Source organism: Chrysemys picta, chromosome 17, assembly GCF_011386835.1.
Source record: "Chrysemys picta bellii isolate R12L10 chromosome 17, ASM1138683v2, whole genome shotgun sequence".
Lineage (NCBI taxonomy): Eukaryota > Metazoa > Chordata > Testudines > Emydidae > Chrysemys > Chrysemys picta.
The window spans coordinates 7759403-7782503 of NC_088807.1; the positions used below are offsets into that span (position 1 = coordinate 7759403).

At 44.8% G+C, this 23101-nt stretch overlaps 1 protein-coding gene and 1 long non-coding RNA gene across 2 annotated transcripts; both read right to left on the reverse strand.

Annotated features, from left to right (window-relative positions):
- Positions 1-9812: 9812 nt before the first annotated feature.
- On the reverse strand, positions 9813-17331 carry LOC135976405 (maestro heat-like repeat-containing protein family member 2B). The gene is made up of 8 exons (XM_065571822.1): positions 17182-17331; positions 14228-14320; positions 13686-13755; positions 13460-13573; positions 12331-12404; positions 11946-12068; positions 10579-10662; positions 9813-9965 (listed from the first exon to the last, which is right to left on the reverse strand). The coding sequence occupies exons 1-8, from the start codon at positions 17329-17331 to the stop codon at positions 9813-9815; spliced, it is 861 nt and encodes a 286-aa protein (XP_065427894.1).
- Positions 17332-17871: 540 nt separating this feature from the next.
- On the reverse strand, positions 17872-20115 carry LOC135976155 (uncharacterized). The gene is made up of 3 exons (XR_010593363.1): positions 19957-20115; positions 19303-19401; positions 17872-18017 (listed from the first exon to the last, which is right to left on the reverse strand). It is a non-coding gene; the product is annotated as an uncharacterized LOC135976155 (long non-coding RNA).
- Positions 20116-23101: the final 2986 nt, after the last annotated feature.

The following is a 23101-nucleotide window of genomic DNA, read 5'->3' on the forward strand; positions in this document are numbered from 1 at the left end:
CCTGTTTGTAAGAGAATTCGAACTCCTGGAAGTCTCTGGTCTCCAAGATGGCACAGCTAATCTCCGTGACATTCTGGATGAGGGTTAATTTTAGGCACATGTCCTACATAATCCAGAAGGAGAAACAAGAGGATGTGGATGAGAAACTGAGAGAAGAACCAGAGTCCAGAAGATAAAGATCAGGAATTAAATCTAGCCTCAGGAGAGGAGAGCGGTGTCCGCAGACCCCAGAAGGCAGAGGACCCCAGCTCTGCACCCACCTCAGAAGAAAAGAAAACCCAGGTTCATCAAATAAATCCAGGTCCACTTACACCAGAGCAGCCAGGACTCCTGCTTGATGTAGCAAGGAAATCAAGCTCTGTGCAATTTAAACAAGCAACTTGTGTATAGAAAATGCAAGAGCTGAGAGCAGATTATTTAGAATTTTACCTTGTTCGTAACACTGATGCCCAGCACCTGAAAAACAAAATGCAAAACAGCTCTTAGCAATATATGTCCAACATAACACACATCCTCAAAATGTCCTGGCTGGTGAATATGGAGCAGAGAGAAATCACTATTGTTAAATCTTCCAAAAGGCAGGAAATGTATCCAGAGGGGGTGTTTTGCAGAGGTCAATATCAGGGGCCACACTACATAATATTGGCATTTGTGAACTACTAGAAGATATCAGTTTGGTTCAACTGTTTTTGACAATGCCTAAGTGAGAGTCTCAGTCGGACAGGGCAGAATTGAATGGCAAAGTGACGTGGAGAGGTTGCACGGAGATGAGAGTCAGTGCCAGCAGTCAGACACCTAGGGAACAGAAATAAGGAGCACACAGACAAACAAGAAGACAGATAAGAGGTAAGGGAAGTAGTGTGTCCAAGAAACAGAGTGACAGCAAATCAACTAAATACAAGCTAGCACTAGTCTCTCTTGGGTAGCAAAAGATAGCGCTAGATACACATACATATTAGGGGAGTTAGAGTGTTATTCTGAATAGCCTGAGTCTGAATGCATCTGAATTACTGGGTAGCTGTGGTCTACAGAATTTCAGAAGAATATAGAGAAACTAGAGAAAATACAAAGAAGAGCAACAAAAATGATACAACATGTGACAGCTCACGCTCCGTCCATTACAGTTTTAAATTTGAGTTATGTGACAAATTATTGCTCAAAGGAGAGTTTTAGAAAATACAAGCCCTCTCTCTATAAACTCAGAGGCAATGCTATAACTTCAGGGTAATGCCCCTAACACTTATCACGCAAAAGCTCTTACCCGACAACTGGCTCTGTAATGGTGAAGGATGTTCCCTGTGATGTCTGCCTCTACTCGGGAGAGAAGCTGGTCTTTTGGAGCATGAACAGCCACGTTGCTGTATGTCAGCATCAGGGTGCTGCGAGTCTTGCTTCTTTTCCCGTGGTGGTAGTCCTAGACAATCGGAAATGTCACTAGAGACAAGTTCTTGAGATTCGTTTTGCCTTGGAATTCTGATCTGCTGCTGACCGAGGAATTGCTCACAGCAGCAATGGCAGTTTGCACTTGCAAAGCTCTTTTCAGCCAAAGATCTCAAACCACTTGCAAACAGTATTTAAGCAATATAATAACTGTGTGAGGTAGGGAGTTATTAGTATCTCCATCATTCCCATGGGTCACTCTGACACAGAGAGCCTAAAATGCTGAACCTACAGCAGTGAAGTACATGGGAACTTAGTCGTTGACACTGGTGGGTACAAGATCAGGCGCTAAATGTCTTGCCTAAGGCTGCACAGTGAGTAAATGCAGAGCCAGCAATGGAAGCCCAGAGGCCTAGTCTCCTGCTCTATCCTTTAGATCAGTGGTTTTCAACCAGGGGTACTTGTGTACCCCTGAGGGTCTGCAGAGGTCTTCCAGGGGTATATCAACCCATCTAGATATTTGCCTAGTTTTAGAATCATAGAATATCAGGGTTGGAAGGGACCTCAGGACGTCATCTAGTCCAACCCCCTGCTCAAAGCAGGACCAATTCCCAACTAAATCATCCCAGCCAGGGCTTTGTCAAGCCTGACCTTAAAAACCTCTAAGGAAGGAGATTCCACCACCTCCGTAGGGAACCCATTCCAATGCTTCACCACCCTCCTAGTGAAAAAGTTTTTCCTAATATCCAACCTAAACCTCCCCCACTGCAACTTGAGACCATTACTCCTTGTTCTGTCATCTGCTACCACTGAGAACAGTCTAGATCCATCCTCTTTGTAACCCCCTTTCAGGTAGTTGAAAGCAGCTATCAAATCCCCCCTCATTCTTCTCTTCTGCAGACTAAACAATCCCAGTGCTCCAGCCCCCTAATAATTTTTGTTGCCCTCTGCTGGACTCTTTCCAATTTTTCACATCCTTCTTGTAATGTGGGGCCCAAAACTGGACACAGTAGTCCAGATGAGGCCTCACCAATGTCCAATAGCGGGGAACGATCACGTCCCTCGATCTGCTGGAAATGCCCCTACTTATACAGCAACAAGGGCACATTGTTGACTCATATCCAGCTTCTCATCCACTGTAACCCCTAGGTCCTTTTCTGCAGAACTGCTTCCTAGCCATTCGGTCCCTAGTCTGTAACAGTGAATGGGATTCTTCCGTCCTAAGTGCAGGACTCTGCACTTGTCCTTGTTGAACCTCATCAGGTTTCTTTTGGCCCAATCCTCTAATTTGTCTAGGTCCCTCTGTATCCTATCCCTACCCTCCAGTGTATCTACCATCATTTTACAACAGACTGCCTGCAGTTAAGCAGAGAGGAGCACAATCTGGAGCTGGGGTTCTCTCAAATGATTTTTATCATCTGATGTCTCATGGTTTGAGCGCCCCTCCCATGCACAATATGTGGGAACTACATCAGTCGCTTGCATGGAAAAGACATCAGACGATAAAAATCATTTGAGAGAACCCCAGCTCCAGATTGTGCTCCTCTCTGCTTAATTGCAGGCATCACGCAGAATGCATACATTGGGGGACAATGCTAGCTGACCAGAGCAGACACTACAGCGGGGTTGCTGCCCCTGCTTTAGAGGGAGAGAAAGTTTGAGAGAAGACTCTGGCTCCTTTACCTTCAGGTGGCCGATGAACCCAGAAATCTTAACCTTGCTCATTGCAGCCCCAAACTCCTGAAGTGCGTTCAAGATGAGGTCCAAGTGGCTCTCAGCAGAGAATGCGAGGATGGAAATGACTCCCTGTCACCCAAGAAAAATACTGGTTAGGATCTAACCAGGTGCCTGATAGACCCCACGAGTCCGTTCCTTTCACCTGAAGTGGTATAAAGTGACAGTGAGGCCTGAGACACATGGGGAGCGGGGGCTGAGTGAAATAGCAATGAAGAGGATATGAAGCAAAATGGCATCTGTCCCAGGCCAACTCAGAGCTGAGCCCCACAGGGAGCATTCAGGGATTACTTGGTAAAGTGGGGAGAGGGACAGAGTCCTCACCTCTCTCTCAGGGGCTTCCGTATAATCTGTTGTCGTCAGAAATTTATGAGTCTGTGATTTAACGTGGTCCAGGTCCTGACAAACTGCTAAGGACGTTCCTAGTGCCGTATACAGGAAACTCTGAAAGAAAGAGACCAGCCCTGAGATATCAGTAACACAACGTGCCTGTCAGTACAGACCCAGCTCAGCAACACTCAGGAAGGAACAAGATAGCCAAGTCCAAGCATCCCTACTGCAGAAACATCCCATCATCTAGCCCAACCAGAGAACCAACAATGCAGTACAGACAAGCAGCCTGTCCAAGCAAATATTGGAAGGGCAGATGGGGGGGCAAGATAGCAGGGAACAAGTAAAAACAAATTTTATATGAAGAATAAAATATAAAGTAATGAAGCCTTGAGAGAAGCCTTATGCAGTCCCCCCAATCAGAATTTCAAGGGAAATTAACTAGAAACTAAGCCTTAACAGATAACAAACCTTCTCTTTGGAGGGGCTGGCATAGCCGGCCATCTGCTGGCTCAACTCAAGGCTTATCTGGCTGCTCCAGGCACTGTCGCCTATCATCTCCAGAGATGTTCTTAGGAACTGAGTGTAAAACAAGAGTTAAAGCAGATGGTTAATTGCAAGAATTTGGGGGTTGTTGTGGGGTTTGTTTGTTTGTTTGTTTGGTGTTTTTTTTCTTCCTTGTTCTCTGTTGTCAACTTTCCAATATTCAGGTGTCATGGGAAGATTATTTCCCTATTGAGAACTATAAACATCAACAACCCAGACTTCCTCTGCCTGTTGTTCTTTAACCTTTGCCTGATGATTCCTCTCAGTCTCCAAACCCAGATGGACAGTGAACTGGAGAATGAGATGGAGCCAAGAAATCTGACCATTGAGGAGTGATTCTATAGTGGATGGAGAATGGGTCTAATAAATTTTGAACAAAGGGCCCTGGACTATGAAGGACCAGGCACCTTCTCTGAAGTGTTATGGACCCTTTATGCCACCTCCCGAGGGTCCCCAGGATTGTGAGGTACCTCACTACCACCTGCCCTTAGCATGAGGAAGCCTCCTCTGTGCCTGCCACATGTCAGCTCCTGACTCTGCCAGCCACAGGAAACACAAGCACGCCCTTCTCACCCCATCCAGGCTCCACTGTCCTTCTACAGGTAAGCAATCAGTACAGTCCAACTGCCGAGCCCTCTGTGCATCCTGAGAATGTCCAGCCCCTGTTCCACTGGACACTCACAGAATTCATAGGTTTGCTACACACCATGTCACCGGTGTCACCTCAGCATCATCGCTCCATTTAACACACTTAGATACGTTTAGAGTAAAAACAACTATACTTCACTTTGATACGTTTAGAGTGAAAACAAGTAGAGTTTAATTCACAAAGGTCAGAGATTTGAGAAGCAGCAAGTAAAATTAATGTAAACAAATGGTTACATAAAAATAAAATCATAACACACTTCTAGAGCTTAAACTTAGATAACCAAACATTCCCCTGTCTCACAAAGGATAGCTCCCCCAAATCTCTCTCCCAGCATGAAACACCCAAACCAAATGTGATCCTCCACTCATAAGACAAGCCAGCTGGCAGTTCGTCCAATAGGTGAAGGATACCTGGTACAGGATACCTCTGGACCTCCAGATATAGTTCCAAGCATCCATTGTCTTCACTTGTAAACAGGGTACCCCCTATTGTTTGTTTGTTTTTCTTGTATCGAATCTCCTCTGGAGACTTTGCAATCACTTGATTAGAATGTTGCTCTATTGATTAGCATCCACTGTGAAGAATTACTCATCTACATACAGCCATTCAGGCAGATAAGTATCTCCTGCCTGAAAGAAACTTGTAGATCACTTTCTGGTGACCAGCCCCAACTCACAGACCTTAAAAGCATAAATTTCAGTATACAACCATAACGCCTTATATATTATCCATCCAGTCACTGTGCAATGATTATGATGATCCGTGTGGCACAGGTATCCAGTAAAGGCTTTACATGACACCCTTTGATTATATGGAGATCAGATCCAGGGAATCCTGGTAATCCTATGCACTCCTGTGGCCTCTGCCACTGGGTACCCAAAGGACCTGGGGTCACACCCTCAACTCCCATTGAAGTCAGCAGGAGGTTAGTAACTCTCAGCACTTTGCTGTTTCAGGCCCGAATTTTGAACAGCAGCCAGAAAATATCAGAAACCTCACAAGAGAACCTAATCTTCTTTGACTTTTTAGCCCAAAGAATTTCAAATGAGGCTGGATCTGGAATGGGAAATTCTAGAGTGTAATCCAACCCCAAATGGAACCTTCTGGGGCTTATTTGTCACTAGGTCCTTTCCTTTCATTTTCAACGCTTGCCATAAAAATGTTCCTTGTCTGGATTTACACAAGGCTGTAAAGAGCTCTTTCTGACCAGAAAGGCTTCTCCATGAGATACGGTCACCAAACCTTGTCTTGTCTCTTTTCCTTTTTGGGTTTCTCAGAGCAAATTTTCTTTTGAGTGGCAAATAGAAAAAAAGAATCCTTTAAATGTCCCTCAGTGATGCATTAGCACCATTAGCATGCTGGTTTTCTGGTTAAGTTTTGTGTTGTTCCCAGTGGAATACAGAGTTATTTATAACTAGAGCTGGTTGGACAATAGTAAGTCCATTTCACAAAATAAGTGGGATTTTTTTGTTTTCTTGATTTTTCAACAAACAAATGAAAAGTGAAAAAACAAAAAATATTTTGCTTTTCAAAATCAAAAATGACCATTATTCAATTCTTTGTTTTCCCTCTTTCCTTCCTTTATCCCTGGTCCCCATGCCTGTTTCCCCCTCTTCCACTTTGTGACTGAAAAAGCCGGAGAGGGGAGGAGACAAACAGGAAAGCAACTGAAAAAAAACAAAACCCAAATCAACTTCAGTTTCAAAAAACTAAACATTTTCTATTTGGGTTGAGGTTGCTTTGTTTTGTGTAAAAAAAAAAAAAAAAAAAAAACCCTGAAAAATTTGAAAATGTCCCATGAAAATAAAAAAGGCCATTTTTCACTGAACAAAAGTTGCAAATGAAATGGTTTGACCAGCTCTGCTTATAATGAATAATTTATCATTATTCTTTCCCCAGCTGATACATCTGGAGGGGGGAGGGAGGGCTGTGACAATACAGCTGAAAGCCATCTTGTACCTGAAGCAGCATGTGCTCCCACCGTTCATGGTCCAGGGAATTCTCTGTGTTTCCTATAAAGCAGGAGGCAAAACAATAACGTCACCTAGGTTAGCATGAAGAGTCGTCCCAGGTATCTCCTTTGCAATCAGTCCTTCTAAAACTCCTGGTCTGCCAAGCTGTAACATACCTGGGCTTTCAAGGCTAAATGGGACCTACGCCAATGTTCTTTGTTGGACCAACAGAAAGTATCATGTTATGTACCCTGCTGGCATTTTTATTCAGGGTCAGTCAACCCACCAGGAGTGAGATGCTGAGCACTCCCAATTCCTGGTGACTTTCATGGGAGCTGAGGGTGCTTAGCACATCACAAAACTGTTCAGCACATCAGAAGACTGGGTTTAATGTGAATACAAACTTTTCCTGCATAATAAGAGATTCTGGACTTGATCCTAACTTGATGTAAATCGGTGTAGCTTCACTGAAGTCAATGGAATTATACTGATTTACATCAGCTGAGAATCTGGCCCTGTTTCTGAATGTCCAGCTCTAACCTGCCCTTCTTTAATGTCGGCACAATGTAATACTGGGGACTCTGTACAGCAACAACAACTAGGGAAGATACAGCTCATTTCTTAAATCTTTTTTTGAATATCAAACCCACTTGAACATTTTGGGGTCCGATGTTCATGAGAAAGATATCGGCTTTGTGCTCCACATAGGGTCTGTCACACTCCACAGAGACTGTATTGGCCCAGCTACGTCATTGGAGCTTTGCTGGCATAACCCCATAGTGTAGACAAAGCCGACACCAGGGGTTGGCAACCTTTCAGAAGTGGTGTGCCGAGTCTTCATTTCTTCACTCTGATTTAAGGATTCGCATGCCAGTAATACATTTTAACGTTTTAAGAAGGTCTCTTTCTATAAGTCTATAATATATAACTATTGTTGTATGTAAAGTAAATAAGGTTTTTAAAATGTTTAAGAAGCTTCATTTAAAATTAAATTAAAATGCAGAGCCCCCTGGACCAGCGGCCAGGACCCAGGCAGTGTGAGTGCCACTGAAAATCAGCTCGCGTGCCGCCTTTGGCATGCGTGCCATAGGTTCCCTACCCTTGGCCTACACTGACTGAAGGGTTTTTTCCACGGAGGTCAATAGATTCATACCACTGTAAAATTGGTGAAAGACATTTTTAGGCCCATAATACCTAGATTCTACAAAGGGCACCCACTTGGCCAACCTAGCTTTTATGGCTCGGGTTTCCTTACAGAAAGAAAAACTCTGGGTTTTTGAATTGAATCACCCTTGAAAATAAACATGGGGTTTAATTTTCAGAAAAATTCAGTTTCCAAAATCAGACTATATATGTAACTCCAAAATATTTCACTAACCTCCAGCTTCATGGGTATTCAACCTAGCAAAGGTGTGGGGGGAACTGCTGTAAAATTTCCATTCAGCTGAAACCTTCCTGGCCTGATTCTGCCCTGATTGAATTGGCCTCAGTGGTTAAACTCTGGATTTACCCCAGTGGTTCACAGTTATCCAGGTGAAGGAAAAGTGAGGGCCTAGAAGCCCAATTTCAATTCCCCACTGTTCCCATGTACTGCAGCAGGAATGGCACAACACATGTCAATACGGAGCTGCATTTTGTGGCTTCCCTTCTATTCTCCATGGACCGCACTCCTACTAACTAGCACTTTACCTTCAATGTACTGCAGCAGAGGTGGGATATTTAGTACCCACATCTCACCCACTGCTGCGTGGATATTGTGGTGCAGGGCCTCAAGTAATTGCAAGGCAGCACATCCATGTCCTTCTCTTTCATAAGGGGATGAGGCTACTACCTGTCAATGAGAGAGAAAGAACAGGCTACGTTTTGTCAGCACAATACCAGTTTGTTCCTGAAGGAGGGAATAGTTCAGACTCTCTCATTGTGGAGACCATACAATAGAGTTGTTGCTTCTACTGCAGTGTCGTCCTGAAGAAGAAAGCATTCTAGCTAGTATGAGGTTGCAGAACAGTGTGTCTCAGGAGAGGGCAGAGAGAGAGAGAGACCCAATCATACACATTCCCGAGCCTGTCTATAAGCATCTAGCTATAAAACTGATTTTTATAGTTAACTGTCCCACTTCACATTTCTCATGGTCTACTCACCAGGAGTCGTGCCAGCAGCCCCTGGGGTGTAGGGAGTTTCACTAGGGAAAGAAACAGACTATCATTAATTATGCTAGGTTTTGCAGAGAGTCCTGCTGATACAACAAGGAGTCTGGTGGCACCTTAAAGACTAACCAATTTATTTGGGCATAAGCTTTCATGGGTAAAAACCTCACTTCTTCAGATGCATAGAGTGAAAGTTACAGATGCAGGCATTACATACTGACACATGGAGAGAAGGGAGTTTCTTCGCAAGTGGAGAACCAGTGTTGACAGGGCCAATTCAATCAGGGTGGATGTAGTCCACTCTGAATAATAGATGAGGAGGTGTCAATTCCAGCCAGCTGGCTGGCTCATTACAGAAGCAGCTTTTCCTCTCCTGGAATTGACACCTTCTCATCTATTATTGGGAGTGGACTACATCCACCCTGATTGAATTGGCCCTGTCAACACTGGTTCTCCACTTGCGAAGAAACTCCCTGCTCTCCATGTGTCAGTATATAATGCCTGCATCTGTAACTTTCACTCTATGCATCTGAAGAAGTGAGGTTTTTTTACCCACGAAAGCTTAGGCCCAAATAAATCGGTTAGTCTTTAAGGTGCCACCAGAATCCTTGTTGTTTTTGTAGATACAGACTAACACGGCTACCCCCTGATACTTGAGTCCTGCTGATGTTATTCACCTATCCATTTCCAACGTGCCCACCAATGTTGAATACAGCTGATAATAATTTGCATTTCCATAGTGCTTTCAGTCTGAGCATCTCAAAATGCTTTACAAACAGGAATGAATTCCGCCTCACAGCACCTCTATGAGGTTGGCATTAATTACTCCTTCATTTCACAAGTGGGGAAGCCGAGAGAGAAAGATCAAGTGATTTCCCCCAAGATCACATCAGAATTTTGGTGGCAAGCTGCGAACAGAACCCACGTTTCCTAGCTCCCTCCCATGGCCATTGTTGTAATCACAAGACCATCCCTCATTCATTTTAGCCTCCTGATTGCAGACGAGAGAACTGGAGCAGACTGAACCTCTTCATTTCATAGTGTGCCTGGAGAGAATAAATGAAAGAGTTTCTGTTATAAACCTGGTCCACTGTAGTCGAGGCAAGCAGCTTCTTCTCCTTCCTGCTGCTTTTTCTTAGCCAGTTCCCTAAGGCATCTGCAGAGAGGCTTCAAAGTACCAGTGTACTGAGCTGGCACCACATACTCCAGAAGCCTTGGCCATAACACCTGCAGAGAAGAGCGAGACTGTTCAGTACAGAGCTATTTCCATTCCCCCACCTCCAGTATCCTGCTGTCTGAATCCCTCCCTGTCATGTAGCTTCTCCTTTTATTCCTCACTGACCCTTCCCTAACCTATCACCTCATCTCTCTCTCCCCATCATCTCACTCTACCTGTCCGGTGCCCCCGCACTCTGTCTTTTAAATACACTGCCTTGTTTGGTGAATCCTCTTTCCCTGCATAAGAGCATTATGGAGCTATTTAGATAGCACCAGAAACTCACCCAGAACTTTACAGACCTATGTAAGGCACAGCCCCAGCCCCAATATCTGTTCAGATCCAGGATCACCAAATCTAAATTTCAGAAGGGGGGGTTCAGACAGTGGAAAGAATTAAGAGAAGATCTCTGCAACATGATTCCTTCCAGTTAAGTTGCTTTATATCTTTTTTCTAATGTGAACCACTTACTCCACGATGAAGGGGTCACACCATCCCTGACATGAATTTGACATGCTGTTCCTCCATTATGCTGACTGTCCAAAAAGCTTCCTTGTGGAGAGGTACAAGGAACGTAAGGAAGAACGTCCCTATTTCAAGAAGCAGTAGCAACAGGTCACTTACTTGGGTCATTCCGCTGACTGAGGTGTCCAGACATTGCAGGATGTCAATGCACAGGGTTTGGATAGTGCTTTCTTCCTCAATAGCCTGGGTGAGAAGTGTTGTACCCTGCTGTGATATAGCTATATAGAACTTATGAGCTAGTAGTAAGACACTGGCTATAGAATCAGTGTCCTTCTCTTACGAAGCCATCTTGAACATTGACCTATGCCTGCTTTTATATTGCACTGGAAGTGCACAAACGTCTGAAGGAAAGAGAATAATAGAAACTCCTAACTGGTGGGTCAGATCCCAGGCTTAGGAAAACCCTAAAGCGAAGGGAATGATTCACTGAACACAAAAGAGTGTCCCCAACAGTGTTAAATGTTTTTAAATTTGAAAAACTGTTTCATCTTTTTATCTCTGAGGAAAAACATTCAGACTCCGCCCAGTGGAAATAAATATGCAGAACCAGGGGGATCCACTCTGTTTATTCTGATGCCCCAACCAGCTTGGTCATTCTGTGTGTAGTGAGTGTCATAGAATCATAGAATCATAGAATATCAGGGTTAGAAGGGACCTCAGGAGGTCATCTAGTCCCACCCCCAGCTCAAAGCAGGACCAATTCCCAACTAAATCATCCCAGCCAGGGCTTTGTCAAGCTGGGCCTTAAAAACCTCCAAGGAAGGAGATTCCACCACCTCCCTAGGTAAAGCATTCCAGTGCTTCACCACCCTCCTAGTGAAATAGTGTGATTCTATCAACAATTTACTGTAAAGTTGAACTGTTTATGTTAATACATATCATGGATCCAGTCATGGAGCACAAAGTGTCTGGAGCCCCTGGCTGTGTCCATGGATAGAAATACGGATTGAAGATATTTTTAAACTAGTACATGTAGAGTAGAGTATGTAGTGAGGGAAATAAGCAGCAAGCTTTTCCAGGCTCCTGATAGTCTGGGATGCAGCCTGCATAACCTCGGTGTTTTGCTGATAGTTTATGTAGGCTTCAACAGCCACAGAATTGGGCAGCATTATGTTCTCTGGAGAGTCTATTGAAAACAAAAAGATGTGCTTCCTTGTACAAGAACATTTCACTGAAAAATGGTGTTTTCAGAATTTTCAATGTCTCATCAGAGGTTTGAGTAACCTAGATAACTCTGTTAGATGGAAAGACCCAGTGTGAGATTCTGATCTCTGTTACACTAGTATAAATCCAGAGTAATGCCACTAAAGTCAGTGGAGTTACCTTGACTTTACACCAATATAACTGATCAGATTCTGGCTCTAATCATTCATGTCCTTGAGTCAAAACTCCCACGGAAGGCAAGGGGAGCAATCAGCATGCAAGTATGGTAGGACCAAGTCCTACGTGTTAAGAACTCTCCTTACCAGTTTGCTGGTGGACACACTGAACTCGTGGAAAACATGTGCTACCATATCCCATGCTGCACAATTCTCCACACTTCCTGAACTGAGCAGCCTCCTGATGAAATGAAGAACTGCCTTCCTCACCTGCAAGGGTAGAGATTACACACAAGAGTTCTTGTTATCCCTTCGGCCTGAAATAGGAGATAGGATATGAGACTCCTTAGGCTTTTGAGTTTACTCCTTAGATTATAAACGTGGATACATTTAACACTGGCAGGAGAATGACATGCCTTCTCTAGTCTGCCGTCTCTCCTCTGGATCTGAATGAAAGCTCCACCCAGATATCCATTCATCCTATATCATTGAAAAAAACTGAAATATTTCACTGCTCCACACACAATCTTACCTTAGCATTCTGATCACTGAAAGTGGATTTCACTGCCTTCACAATCAGAAAGTTTTTAACTCTTGTCTCGGGCACTGAAAGATAAGGAGAGGTGTACAGTACTTCTTTGATCCACTCACTCACTTTCCACATTGGAATTAATCCTGGATTTCAAAGGGCCCTATTTAAGAATAGTACCGAACTTCTCTCATCTACAGAATCAGTGGGAAAAACAGGACCAGACTCTGGTCTCAGTTACACCAGTGTAAATCTAAAGTAATTCCATTTCTATAAAGAGTGCCATCACACTACCATGATGGAAATATTATAAAAGCGTTAGATAGACTGAGGTCACTGAAGTTAATCTGTGTTTACACCAGTATAACAGAACTCAGAATCTAATCTATAGTGTATAATACTGACGAATATCGAGTCAGGAGTCCTATTTTATTTTTATCTGATTATTGTTAACATGCATTAGCCCCAAGTTAACTCCTGTATTTGAAGTTGAAAAATATCTTGGGCTACATTCAGCACTTAGTTGAACCTGTTGATTTCTGGGTGGCCATAGGTGAGTAACTTAGGGCAGCAGTTGGTCCCTTAGTGGAGATCCAAACGACTGGTGACTGTGTGTTATAGAGACTCTGTGCCCCATTTGCAGAGGCGATGAGTCTGTTACAGCCCTGCCGTGCCTACAAAGCCTTGGTTCTTTATCTCAATCTATAGTAGCTCATGCTTTTAGCTCTGGATCAGGGCCGGCTTTAGGCCGATTCCCCCGATTCTCCTGAATCGGGCCCCATGCCTAAGAGAGCCCCGCACCCCACGCCTAACAGGGCCCCGTGCCCAGTGGCCTTTTTAATTTTTACTCACCGAGCGGCGCTCCGGGTCTTTGGCGGCACTTCCGCGGCGGGTCCTTCACTCCCTCCGGCTCTTCGGCGGCAGATGAAGGAGCCACCGCCCAAGTGCCGCTGAAGACCCGGAGCGAGTGAAGGACCCGCCGCCGAAGACTCGGAGGGCCACCTGGTGAGTACAAGCCCCACGAATCGGGCCCAGCACTTCCTAAAGCCGGCCCTGCTCTGGATGTCCCCAACTCAACCCTCAGCATGTCGGCCAATAGGGCAGCTGGCACAGTTCCTCCTGTGTTACTTACAGTCGGCACCAACAATAGCACTGAGCAGATTCAAAGAGGCCACACGAACAGCCTCATTCTCAATCTCCAGCTGCGAGAGCAGAAATGCTATCAGATCATCAGGAGAAGAACGGGCTGCAAGGGAACAAATCACGTCCTCACTGACAACAGAACTCTTATTCTTACCAAACCTGACAAAGGAAGTTACAAGGAAACCACTGTGCAACTCAGAGTCTCTTCCCCTTACCTAGCAGAACTACACAATCCAACAGCTCTGCGTGATTTTCCGTGCTGAGCGGCTTAGCTTGAGAACAGATCTGTGGGAAGAAGGGAAATGGTCAAAGAAAAACTAATCAGAAGCAATTGAAAAGAAAATGTTCAATGAATTTCTAAGCTTCCGCTTCCTACTTGTCCAACTAGAGGTCTGAACCCCAGGTAGATGGTACTGAATGCACAGCAAGAATCAAACACAATGACCAATACATTCGATAAGAGAAGCTAAAGGGTTTTGAGCCGCAGAGCTGATCTAATCACGACACAGCCACAGATTTTACTAGACAACTCTGACTCCCCCTGATAATCAGCTTATGGTGAAATTGCTTTACAAACGGAGCTGGATATTAGCTAAGAAAATGAGTCCGCTACCTGCTTACTCCTGAGCCTACAGAAATCAGTAAGGCATGAGGAGGTGCCCAGGCTCTGCACTATCATTCGATAGATTTTTATTGTTAATATGCTTCAGATCTGCTGTGCCTAAGCTCAAGGGATCCAAGCAAAACCACCCCTCACCTGGTTGTGCAGAGCACTGCAGATGGCTTGAAACTTCTCTTTAGGTAGAGGGATCTCATGTTCACAAGAGACCTCCAAGATCTGGCTCAGACTCTGCAACAGAGGGTGAAAGTCAGATGGTGGCACACACAGGAGCAATATGTAGTGACTGACGCAGCTTCAGGGGATTCGTCGATTCCAAGGCTGGAACGGATTATTGCCATTGTCTAGTCTGACCTCCGGTACAACACAGGCCATAGACCTTGCCCAGAATAATTCCCAGAGCAGAGCTTTTAGAAAAACATCCCAATCTCAATTTAAACACTGTCAGTGAGGGAGAATCCGCCTTGGCCCTTGGTAAATGGTTCTAATGGTTAATTATCTCACCATTTAAAATGTACGCCGTATTTCCAGTCTGAATGTGTCTCGCTTCAGTTTCTAGCCATTGGATCAAGTTACACCTTTCTCTGCTCGACTGAAGAGCCCATTATAAAACATGAGTCCCTCGTGTAAGATATTATAGACTGTAATTAAGTCACCCTGTTACAGGACAGGTCCACCCCGTCAGGTTGGTACCAGGTTGTGGAGGAATTGAAGTAGATCTGGGGCGGCCCCACTGGCCTAGTCTCCCTAGTCACCGCAGCAGTCCTGGCTCCTAGGGCAGCATAGCCTAATGGTCGGGATCAGTGCAGCAGCCCTTCGGTGAGGGTCCACGGCCCAACAGCACGAGTCACTAGAGCTGCCCTTCTAGGTATGGCAGTGCGGCCTAGTGGCCAAAGTCAATAGAACCACCTCTCGCGGTAGGGCAGTGCAGCCTAGTGGCCAGAGACAATGGACCCGCCCTTGGCAGCAGGGCAATGCGGCCTAGTGGCCAGAGTCAATAGAACCACCTTTTGCGGCAGGGAAGTGTTGCCTAGGCCAGCCCTTCTCCACTGGCTCCTACCTATTCCACAGGTCCCAGCCCAGGGCCCTGTCTTGCCGCAGGGGTATCTGCCTCCAACTCAGCGGGGATCCTTCCAAAACATGCCGAGTCAAAGCCTGGTACCTCAGCTGGATCAGTGCTTAGTCCACCTAGGCTACTTCCCACCCGTTCTTCCACAGCTGGTAGTCTCCGGGATTCTGTGGTCTCTCCTCCATCTCTGGCATTGGGTGGCTGGGGGCCTCTGAATCCTGGAGCTCTGGCAGTCTCAGAATCCCGCAGAGAGACTGCCAGAGCTCCAGGATTCAGAGCCAGCCACAGTCCAGCTGGCCTCTGAATCCTGGAGCTCTGGCAGTCTCTCTGCGGGAGCCTGCAATGCACCTCTGCTCCCTTCGGCAGTCATCTCAGCCTGAGCTGAGCGGCTCTTTCATATCCTGGTTCCAGCTGAAGCATGCCCAGCAGAGATGGGGGGGGCATGGCCTCCTCGGCCCACAAAGTATGATTAACCCCTGCTGAACCAATGCGGGGTAGGTAAACCCCATCACACACCCTTTTACTGTCTGTTTGTTAAACTAAATAGATTTAGTTCCTTGATTCTACCACTGTAAGGCATGTTTTCTAATCCTTTAATCACTGTGGCTCTTCTGTCAATATCCTCTCCAATTTATCAACCCCCTTTTTGAACTGTGGGCACTAGAACGGGACACAGTATTGCCACAGTAGTCACACAAGTGCCAGATTTAGAGGTAAAATAACCACTGTACTCCGACTTGAGATTCCCCTTTTCATGCATCCCAGCTTTAGCTTTTTTGGCCACAGCATGAGTTCGTGTTCAGCTGATTATTCATCATGACCCCCAAAATCTTTTCAGAGTCATTGCTTCCCAGGACAGCATCCCCCAGCATGTATGTATGGGCTAAATTCTTTGTGCCTAGATGCATACATTCACATTCAGCCGTATTTAAATGCACTTTTGTTTGTGCCCAGTTTACCAAGTGATCTAGAGCACTTTGAATCAGTGAGCTGTCCTCTCCATTCTTTACCACTCCCCAATTTTTATCTCATCTGCCAACTTTATCAGTGATGAGTTTATGTCCTCTGCCAGGTTATTGATAAAAAAGATGAAAATCTAATTCCTTCCTGCATCTAAACACTTTTCTCCTTTGCTGCTTGAAGCTTCCAGAATGTCTCTGATGCCATCTACATATTTTACTATGTTTAAGCAGTTGTGTAGTGCCCTCATGCTATCAAACAAGTCCATGATCCGTTGGTTCCCTCCAAATCATGGGTATTTCAACCTCAAAAGTGACCACATAGTCTGTACCAGAAAGCTTCAACCAACAGAGATGGTGAGTAAATATCACTACCAAGAAGTTATAGCTGTCTCATGACTTCATTTACAACTGCGTAGCCCCACTGAAGACAGAATATGGCCCATTACTTCTTGCTCATGTGGTACTGAGGTAGATGAAATAGAGAGACATGGGGAGTGAGATAATATCTTTAATTAGATTATCTCACCCACCTTCTCGCTCTAATATCTTGGGACCAACATGGCTACAACAGCACTGCATAGAACGGTAGATGAAATAGACAGGCAATGCTTTTATATCGATCTAGTTATATAAGCCAAAGCAATCACCCTCAAGCCTCCTTAGTATTAATTTTCAACCACTGACAGTTGGTTTGGTACTGACCAGAGACAACATATGGCAGCCCCTGCTCTGAGGAGCTTATGATCTAAAAGAGAGACACAGAGTTGACAGGATGTACTGGGAAATCACAAGGAGGGAGTATCTTGTTGGGGAGTGGGGCAGGTGTTCTGTTTTTTATCTCCTTATCATCCTCCCCAGGAAACAGAGGATGCTTTTCATAAGAGGCATTTACCTACAAATCTTGTTGCCTGGGTCACCATGCGCATAAACCCAGAACTCGTGTGGATATTTATTATCTAACAAGTCACTGTCTAAACCAGGAAACCCCACTGGCAGCAAATTCCTCATGCAGTTCATACATGCACACGCATAGACAGTTACCTTAATGAGGGGTACCTCACCTTGGTGACGTGAAAAACATCAATGTCCTCCTTATATTGCTCAAGGAGCCATGAGATCAGTTCAAATATCCGATCTTGATGCTCCTCTATGTGTAGCAGGAGGCTCATCATGGGACCAAGGGCTTTGATGATGGCCTGCTTGAGCTGCATAGATGAGATACAGAATTTATGTTCCTAAGAATTCATTCAATATCATCCAATGGGCACACCTTTTCTACTTCTAATGAGTGCAACTTCCCTTGTTCCACTGTAGGAACGGCCCGATCTCAATATTTCCTGGTAAAGAACCGGGATTCGTAGGGTTGGTTTCAGGATTATATTCTAATGCACTTCACAACTATACCAGGTAAGATATTCCCCAGATTAGTATGCATTCTCAGCCAACTCAAAACTGCTGTAATTCCACTGGGGCTGAATGGACTTATACCAGGAATTAATTTAACCCACTATCCCGTGTTCATCTGCACATTAGGTGCATAAAACTAGAAGCTATGTACACTGTGTACAGACAGAATTGCCATGATGTGGTGACATTATAAATATATGGGGTTTAGATGTTTTACATGACACTCTGTTCCATCCAAAAGGACCTATCATTAAATGCCATCATCACAGAGAGTGACAGACACATAGAATTTAACATTACAATTTCTGCTAAAGGTTTAGAAAGCCAGCAATTCTCACCTGCAGCTCCTCACATTTCAGCCAGTTGCTGGTCACATGACAATAGAATGGAAGAATTGCATCGAAGAATGGCAATGTACCCATGCTGGGGAATGTGCTCTTATCCCAGTTAGTCAAATATAGATTCATTGCCCTTGACCATTTTTCCAGAACTGCATGGAAGGAGAGAAGACAGGCAATGTGAAAAGGACATATTAGTAACGAGGAGAAGTTGCTTTATCAGTGAACTCACCCAGGCCTAAAGTTTACTACAATTCCATGGCAGCTACTGCTTAGTTCAGGACTACACGCTGAAATCCCGTATCAATTTTGAGCTATTTCTCTTCCCCCCATTCCATGTCTTGTTTCTGAAAAGGCTTTTAAATTTGCATATCTCTCAATCTTTTTTCAATTACCATCATTTGAGGACAATTTTTTTCTCCCTTCCTTGTTACCTCTTAGTTAGAGCTGGTTGAAAAAGCAGTTTAAATTAAATTAAAAATCTTTACTGATAGTTTTTTTTTTTTTCAAAATTGCAAAGTATAAAAATCATTGATATTTTTCAAAAATCAAAAAAATTCAGCCACCTCTTTAGCTGCTCCAAAACACTGGAAGCACACTTCCTGATCAAAATGGTCATTGACATTTTTCAGGTTTGTTTTTCATCAAATTTGGAAAGAAAAAGTATGGAAAATATAATTAAAAATCAAAATATTTCAACCAGCTCTCCTCTGAATGACTCGCGTCCTCTGCAGTTATTGTTTATTTAACCCTTACACTGTATGATTTCATCTTGAGTTACAGTTTGTCTGAAAGATGTTCAGTGCCCCTAACATCCATTGGCTTTACTGGGATTTGAAGGTATTGGGGAGCACTTTGCCCTAAAAGTAGGTGTATCTAGTGTCCTTGCTAAAAAGAATTAGGGCCCAATCCTGTTCTCTATGAAGTTGATGGCAAAATTCCCATTTACCTCAAAGGCACAGGATTAACCCCTTACTGAGCATCACCTGAAAAGCAAAGGAGGAGAGAAGTGGAGAGGAAGAGAAGATAGAGAAAGAGGGTGAAAGGAGATGATGATAAAGAAACTAAGGGGAGAGAATGGGTGGAGAAGTGGGAAACGGGATTTTTAAATGTTCAGTAATGCAATCTGCTCCCTTCACCTCCTCCCCCAGGAGCCTCCTGGCAGATGGGCAGCGTCAGCCTTTGTGTGTGTTTATTTTAAATTATATCCATAAGTCATAAAGGGCCTGAACTTACAAATGCTCAGCGCCTCCTGCAAAGTACGGAGCACTCTCAACTTCATTGAGTGCCACGGGAGCCAAGGAACGCAGCACCTGGTGCAATCCAGGGCAGGGAGCACAGTTCAGGGCCTGTTTGCAAACTTGGCCAGTCACTTCAATCTGTACCAAGACCCCCTCAATATCCATTTTGGTCCCCTCCAGTAAGTGCTGCACTTACCACCACAAAATGCTTGTCTCAGCCTGCTGTCCTTGACTAACCCCAAGATGGGGAACATGGCGTTCAGGGTACTTCCCACATATGGGATACACTTAAGTGCTGCAGAAAAAGGCCAGAAGAGAAGGAAGAAAGATAATCAGCTGCTCTCTGCCTTCTTACAACACACTTAGAAACACCGTGGGGCAGGATGCTATGGGCTCCTAGGCCATTTTGCACTGCGTAAGCAGAGCAGAATGGCTTGAAAGCAGCCATTGAAAGCCAGTGGGAGATGCACCCTGAAGAGGGGAATCCTCCACCAGTGTACAGCTGTGCCCGATGCCCAACTCACTCCCAGAGTAAGGGGAGAGAGCACTGGGGCGGGATGGGAAGTGGGGTGGAGAAGAGCTCCACTAGACCTGATCTTCCCCCATCCGATCCTTAAGGAACTTCAGTCAGGGACATAAGTTAGAGCTTGCACCTCCGTCTGGATAGCTCATGATCTGGAAGCCAAGAACTAGCAACAGCAGTTAATCTCGTGTCTCTCCTCAGACGCACCCGCATGCACACACGCATACAGAGCTCTGTTTAGCTGTAACATTTTTAGGGAGAGAGTGTAATCCCCTGTCCTTAAATGAAAGACAATAACTTTGAAACAAAAGATGGAAGTTACCATACCATAAGCTGATGACAGGTTGCCCAGCGTAATGAAAATATACTCTTCAGGCTTCTCCTGTACTGTCAGATGACACTGCAGCTCGTACATCACCTCATAGAAATAGCAGCATCCCAGGGTCACTAAGGTGTTGCTAGCTGCCACTTTTAGTTCATTTGTTGCTTCCTAAAAAAAAAAAAAACAGGGAGAGAGAGAGGGACTGAGGTGACTGAAGCCGGTTGCACTAGCCAGAGTTGTTTATATGAGTCAAGTCCTTATTTCTGTGCATAAGTTGTGAATGAAGCCTCCCAACTTTCTGTGGATAGAGTCATTAGCATTAGTCATAAATATTCATCGAGTCATTTGGCTAAACAATTTTCAGCCTTTGAGTTCCTTGCAAGCTGCTTAGTTAGACTATTTACTATTAGCTACTTGTGGTGGATGTCATATGATATTTTTCCCTGCCCTTCCCTGAGGAGGTAGTGAGACACAGACTGGGCAGCTTCAAGATATTCAGAGAGCTTTCCTGGAATAAACTGTCCCCCAAAAGGAGGCTGACTTCCTTTGGAACAAGAGGGATTTTTCCATGGGTTTTCCTGCTGGCAAACTATATTCTAAATCCAATGCTGCTTCTTTTGGAGATAGCTCAGATTCTGTCTGTCTTGGGGCTTTATACTGCCACTTATCGCTCTAGTATCAGAGCGCCTTCCACATAACATCAGGATCAATAATGAAATCCCTAGTAGACTTCGGGAAAGACTTGCTCGTTAAGAAACCATAGGCCTCTCTCTGTGTCTGATATCATGTGTCTCGGGTCTTGATCCTGCAAAGCACTTAAGCACATGTGTAACTTTTGCATGTGAGTTCTCCCATCCTATGCATGTGCACAAGTGCTGTCTAGGACCTGGGCTTTGGTCTGGAGGAAGGTGTGGGCCTCTAACAGGAGAATACATTTTCGTTTCAATATATAGTTTACCCCCCGAAAAAGAGAGTTTTAATTAGTTAAAGCTTTGGATCATTTGATTAGTATCTCGGGAGAACTAACTTACCTGAGCCTCTCTCATGTGTTTTGAGGCCAGGATTATTATTTTGATAAGTAGCCTTCTCTGTAGGTTCCCAGTGTCCTGCTGTAATACTTTCTCCAGGACACAGTAAATGTCAACTCTGTCTCGCTGCGGACAAAACATAAAAGACAATAAACAATTGGAAAAAGGTTTTCTTGATGACCACACAGTAATTTGGCTAATAAGCCCCTGCCCTAAAGAGTTTACAATCCACACATGAAATGACTAGCCCAAGTCTTATCATAACAGAGCAGGTCCGTGGCCAGGAAGAGAATCCATGTCTCCTGAGTCATTATCCAGAGTTCTATCCACTAGGCCACACCGACTCCTCAGCCTGCATGCTCACACAACTAATCCATTGGCTTAATTGGTGTAAAACATGCCATGCCCTCCACAATCACTGCATTCAGCAGCACTTCAGAAGCAGCCGAGCAATTTACATATTTTAATCTTCCTGGAGAGAAAAGAGCCAGAATAAGCGCCCTTCACTGCCCCCTTATCTAGTTTCATTTATTTAAAACAAACAATAAAAATGAGCACCTCACCCTTGCTCTATCCACTCCAGGCAGAATTTGTAAATGTGTAATTACAAAATACCCAACTCCCGCAGTAAGTCCTCAACAGCTCCTAGGGGAAATTAGCTCAGCAGTTAGATCGACATTGGCAGTCGCACATTCGAAGGTGTCTTTTATGAGGCCCATCAGTGTAGAAATTCACAGATGATACTAAATATGGAGGAGTTGTGGTATCAGCTGGGACAGAGAAAAACTAAAGAGGGACACAGAGAAATTAAAAACCTGAGCAGAGAACAAGATTCATTTCAGAAAACTGCCAACTAGCACATCTGGAAAGGAGGTAGAAGTAACTGACATAATGGGAGGGAGAAAAGTGGGAAGCAACAAGTGCCCTGGGGGTGACAGTGAAAAACAAAGTCAACTTGTATATGCAAGGTGTGATGGCTCCCACAAAGAGCCATGTGGGTTGGGTCTTTTACACACAGGGATCATGGCACAAAGCAGGAAGACACCAGTTCCTCTCTGTTCAGCTGAGGTGTGACTGCATCTGGATTGTTGCATTTTCTAGCACCACATTCCCAGAGAGTGCAACAAATTGGAAGTAATTCATGGGAGAGCAAAAAAAGAACGCAGGGGGGTGGCAGAATTGACTTCTGAATAGAGCCCTGCAACCTGACCCAAATACTACGGGACCTGACTAGAGGCATCAGGGTCAGGTTGGATGAGAAAACCCCTCTTGGACTCGGGCCAGGTCAGCTCTCCTCCTTTAGCCCATGGGATCGGCACAACCGTGACTGCATGTTCCTGCCAGCCACCCCCTCCTTTCTGCGCTGCATGCGCTGTGGAGTGAGGATGCCGAGGAGTCACAGCGTCTCTCTCTCTCTCTGCAGCACATACCCAGGGGGCAGTGTCAGAGGATGAAGCCATTGCTGCACATCGTTGCCGCTGCGCCGGCCCCATGAGCAGGATGCGGTGGCAATATCCGGTTTGGGGGGAAGGGTTGGGATCAGGATGGAAAATGATTCAACCCTCTCAGGGTGAGGTGAGTGGGCTTGGGGCCAGTTCAGGTTGGGCTTAAAAATTGGGTCCGATCAGACCTCTGCTTCCGCAGACAGACTGAAAGAGCTGCCTATGGCAGATGCGGCCAAGGGATGACTTTGAGGGAGACATGAGAATACCATACACCTATCTGAAGGGTGTGAACACCAAGGAGGGAGAGGAATTTTTTAGTATAATACATTTAGGTCAAAGTAGGAGTAATGGGATTAAACTAAAAAAAGACATACAATTTAATAACAGTAAAAATGCCCCAACTGTGAGACAGGTCTATTAGGCTATGACATAGTCTTCCTAGGAAAGTGGTGGAAGCTCAGTCATTAGGGGATTTTAAAATTAGTTTGGCCCAAACAGTGAAACATGACTGCTGGGAATTCTCCTGCATTAGCAGGGAAATGGACTGGCTGATCCAATAGGTCTTTTCCATCTCTGTCTCCTGTGAGTCTCTAAATCTATGTGACCTGCATGCCAAGGTCATAAAGCACTTTGGAATGTTCAAAGCCAATCAGATCTCTTGACTGGCTAAACATTCC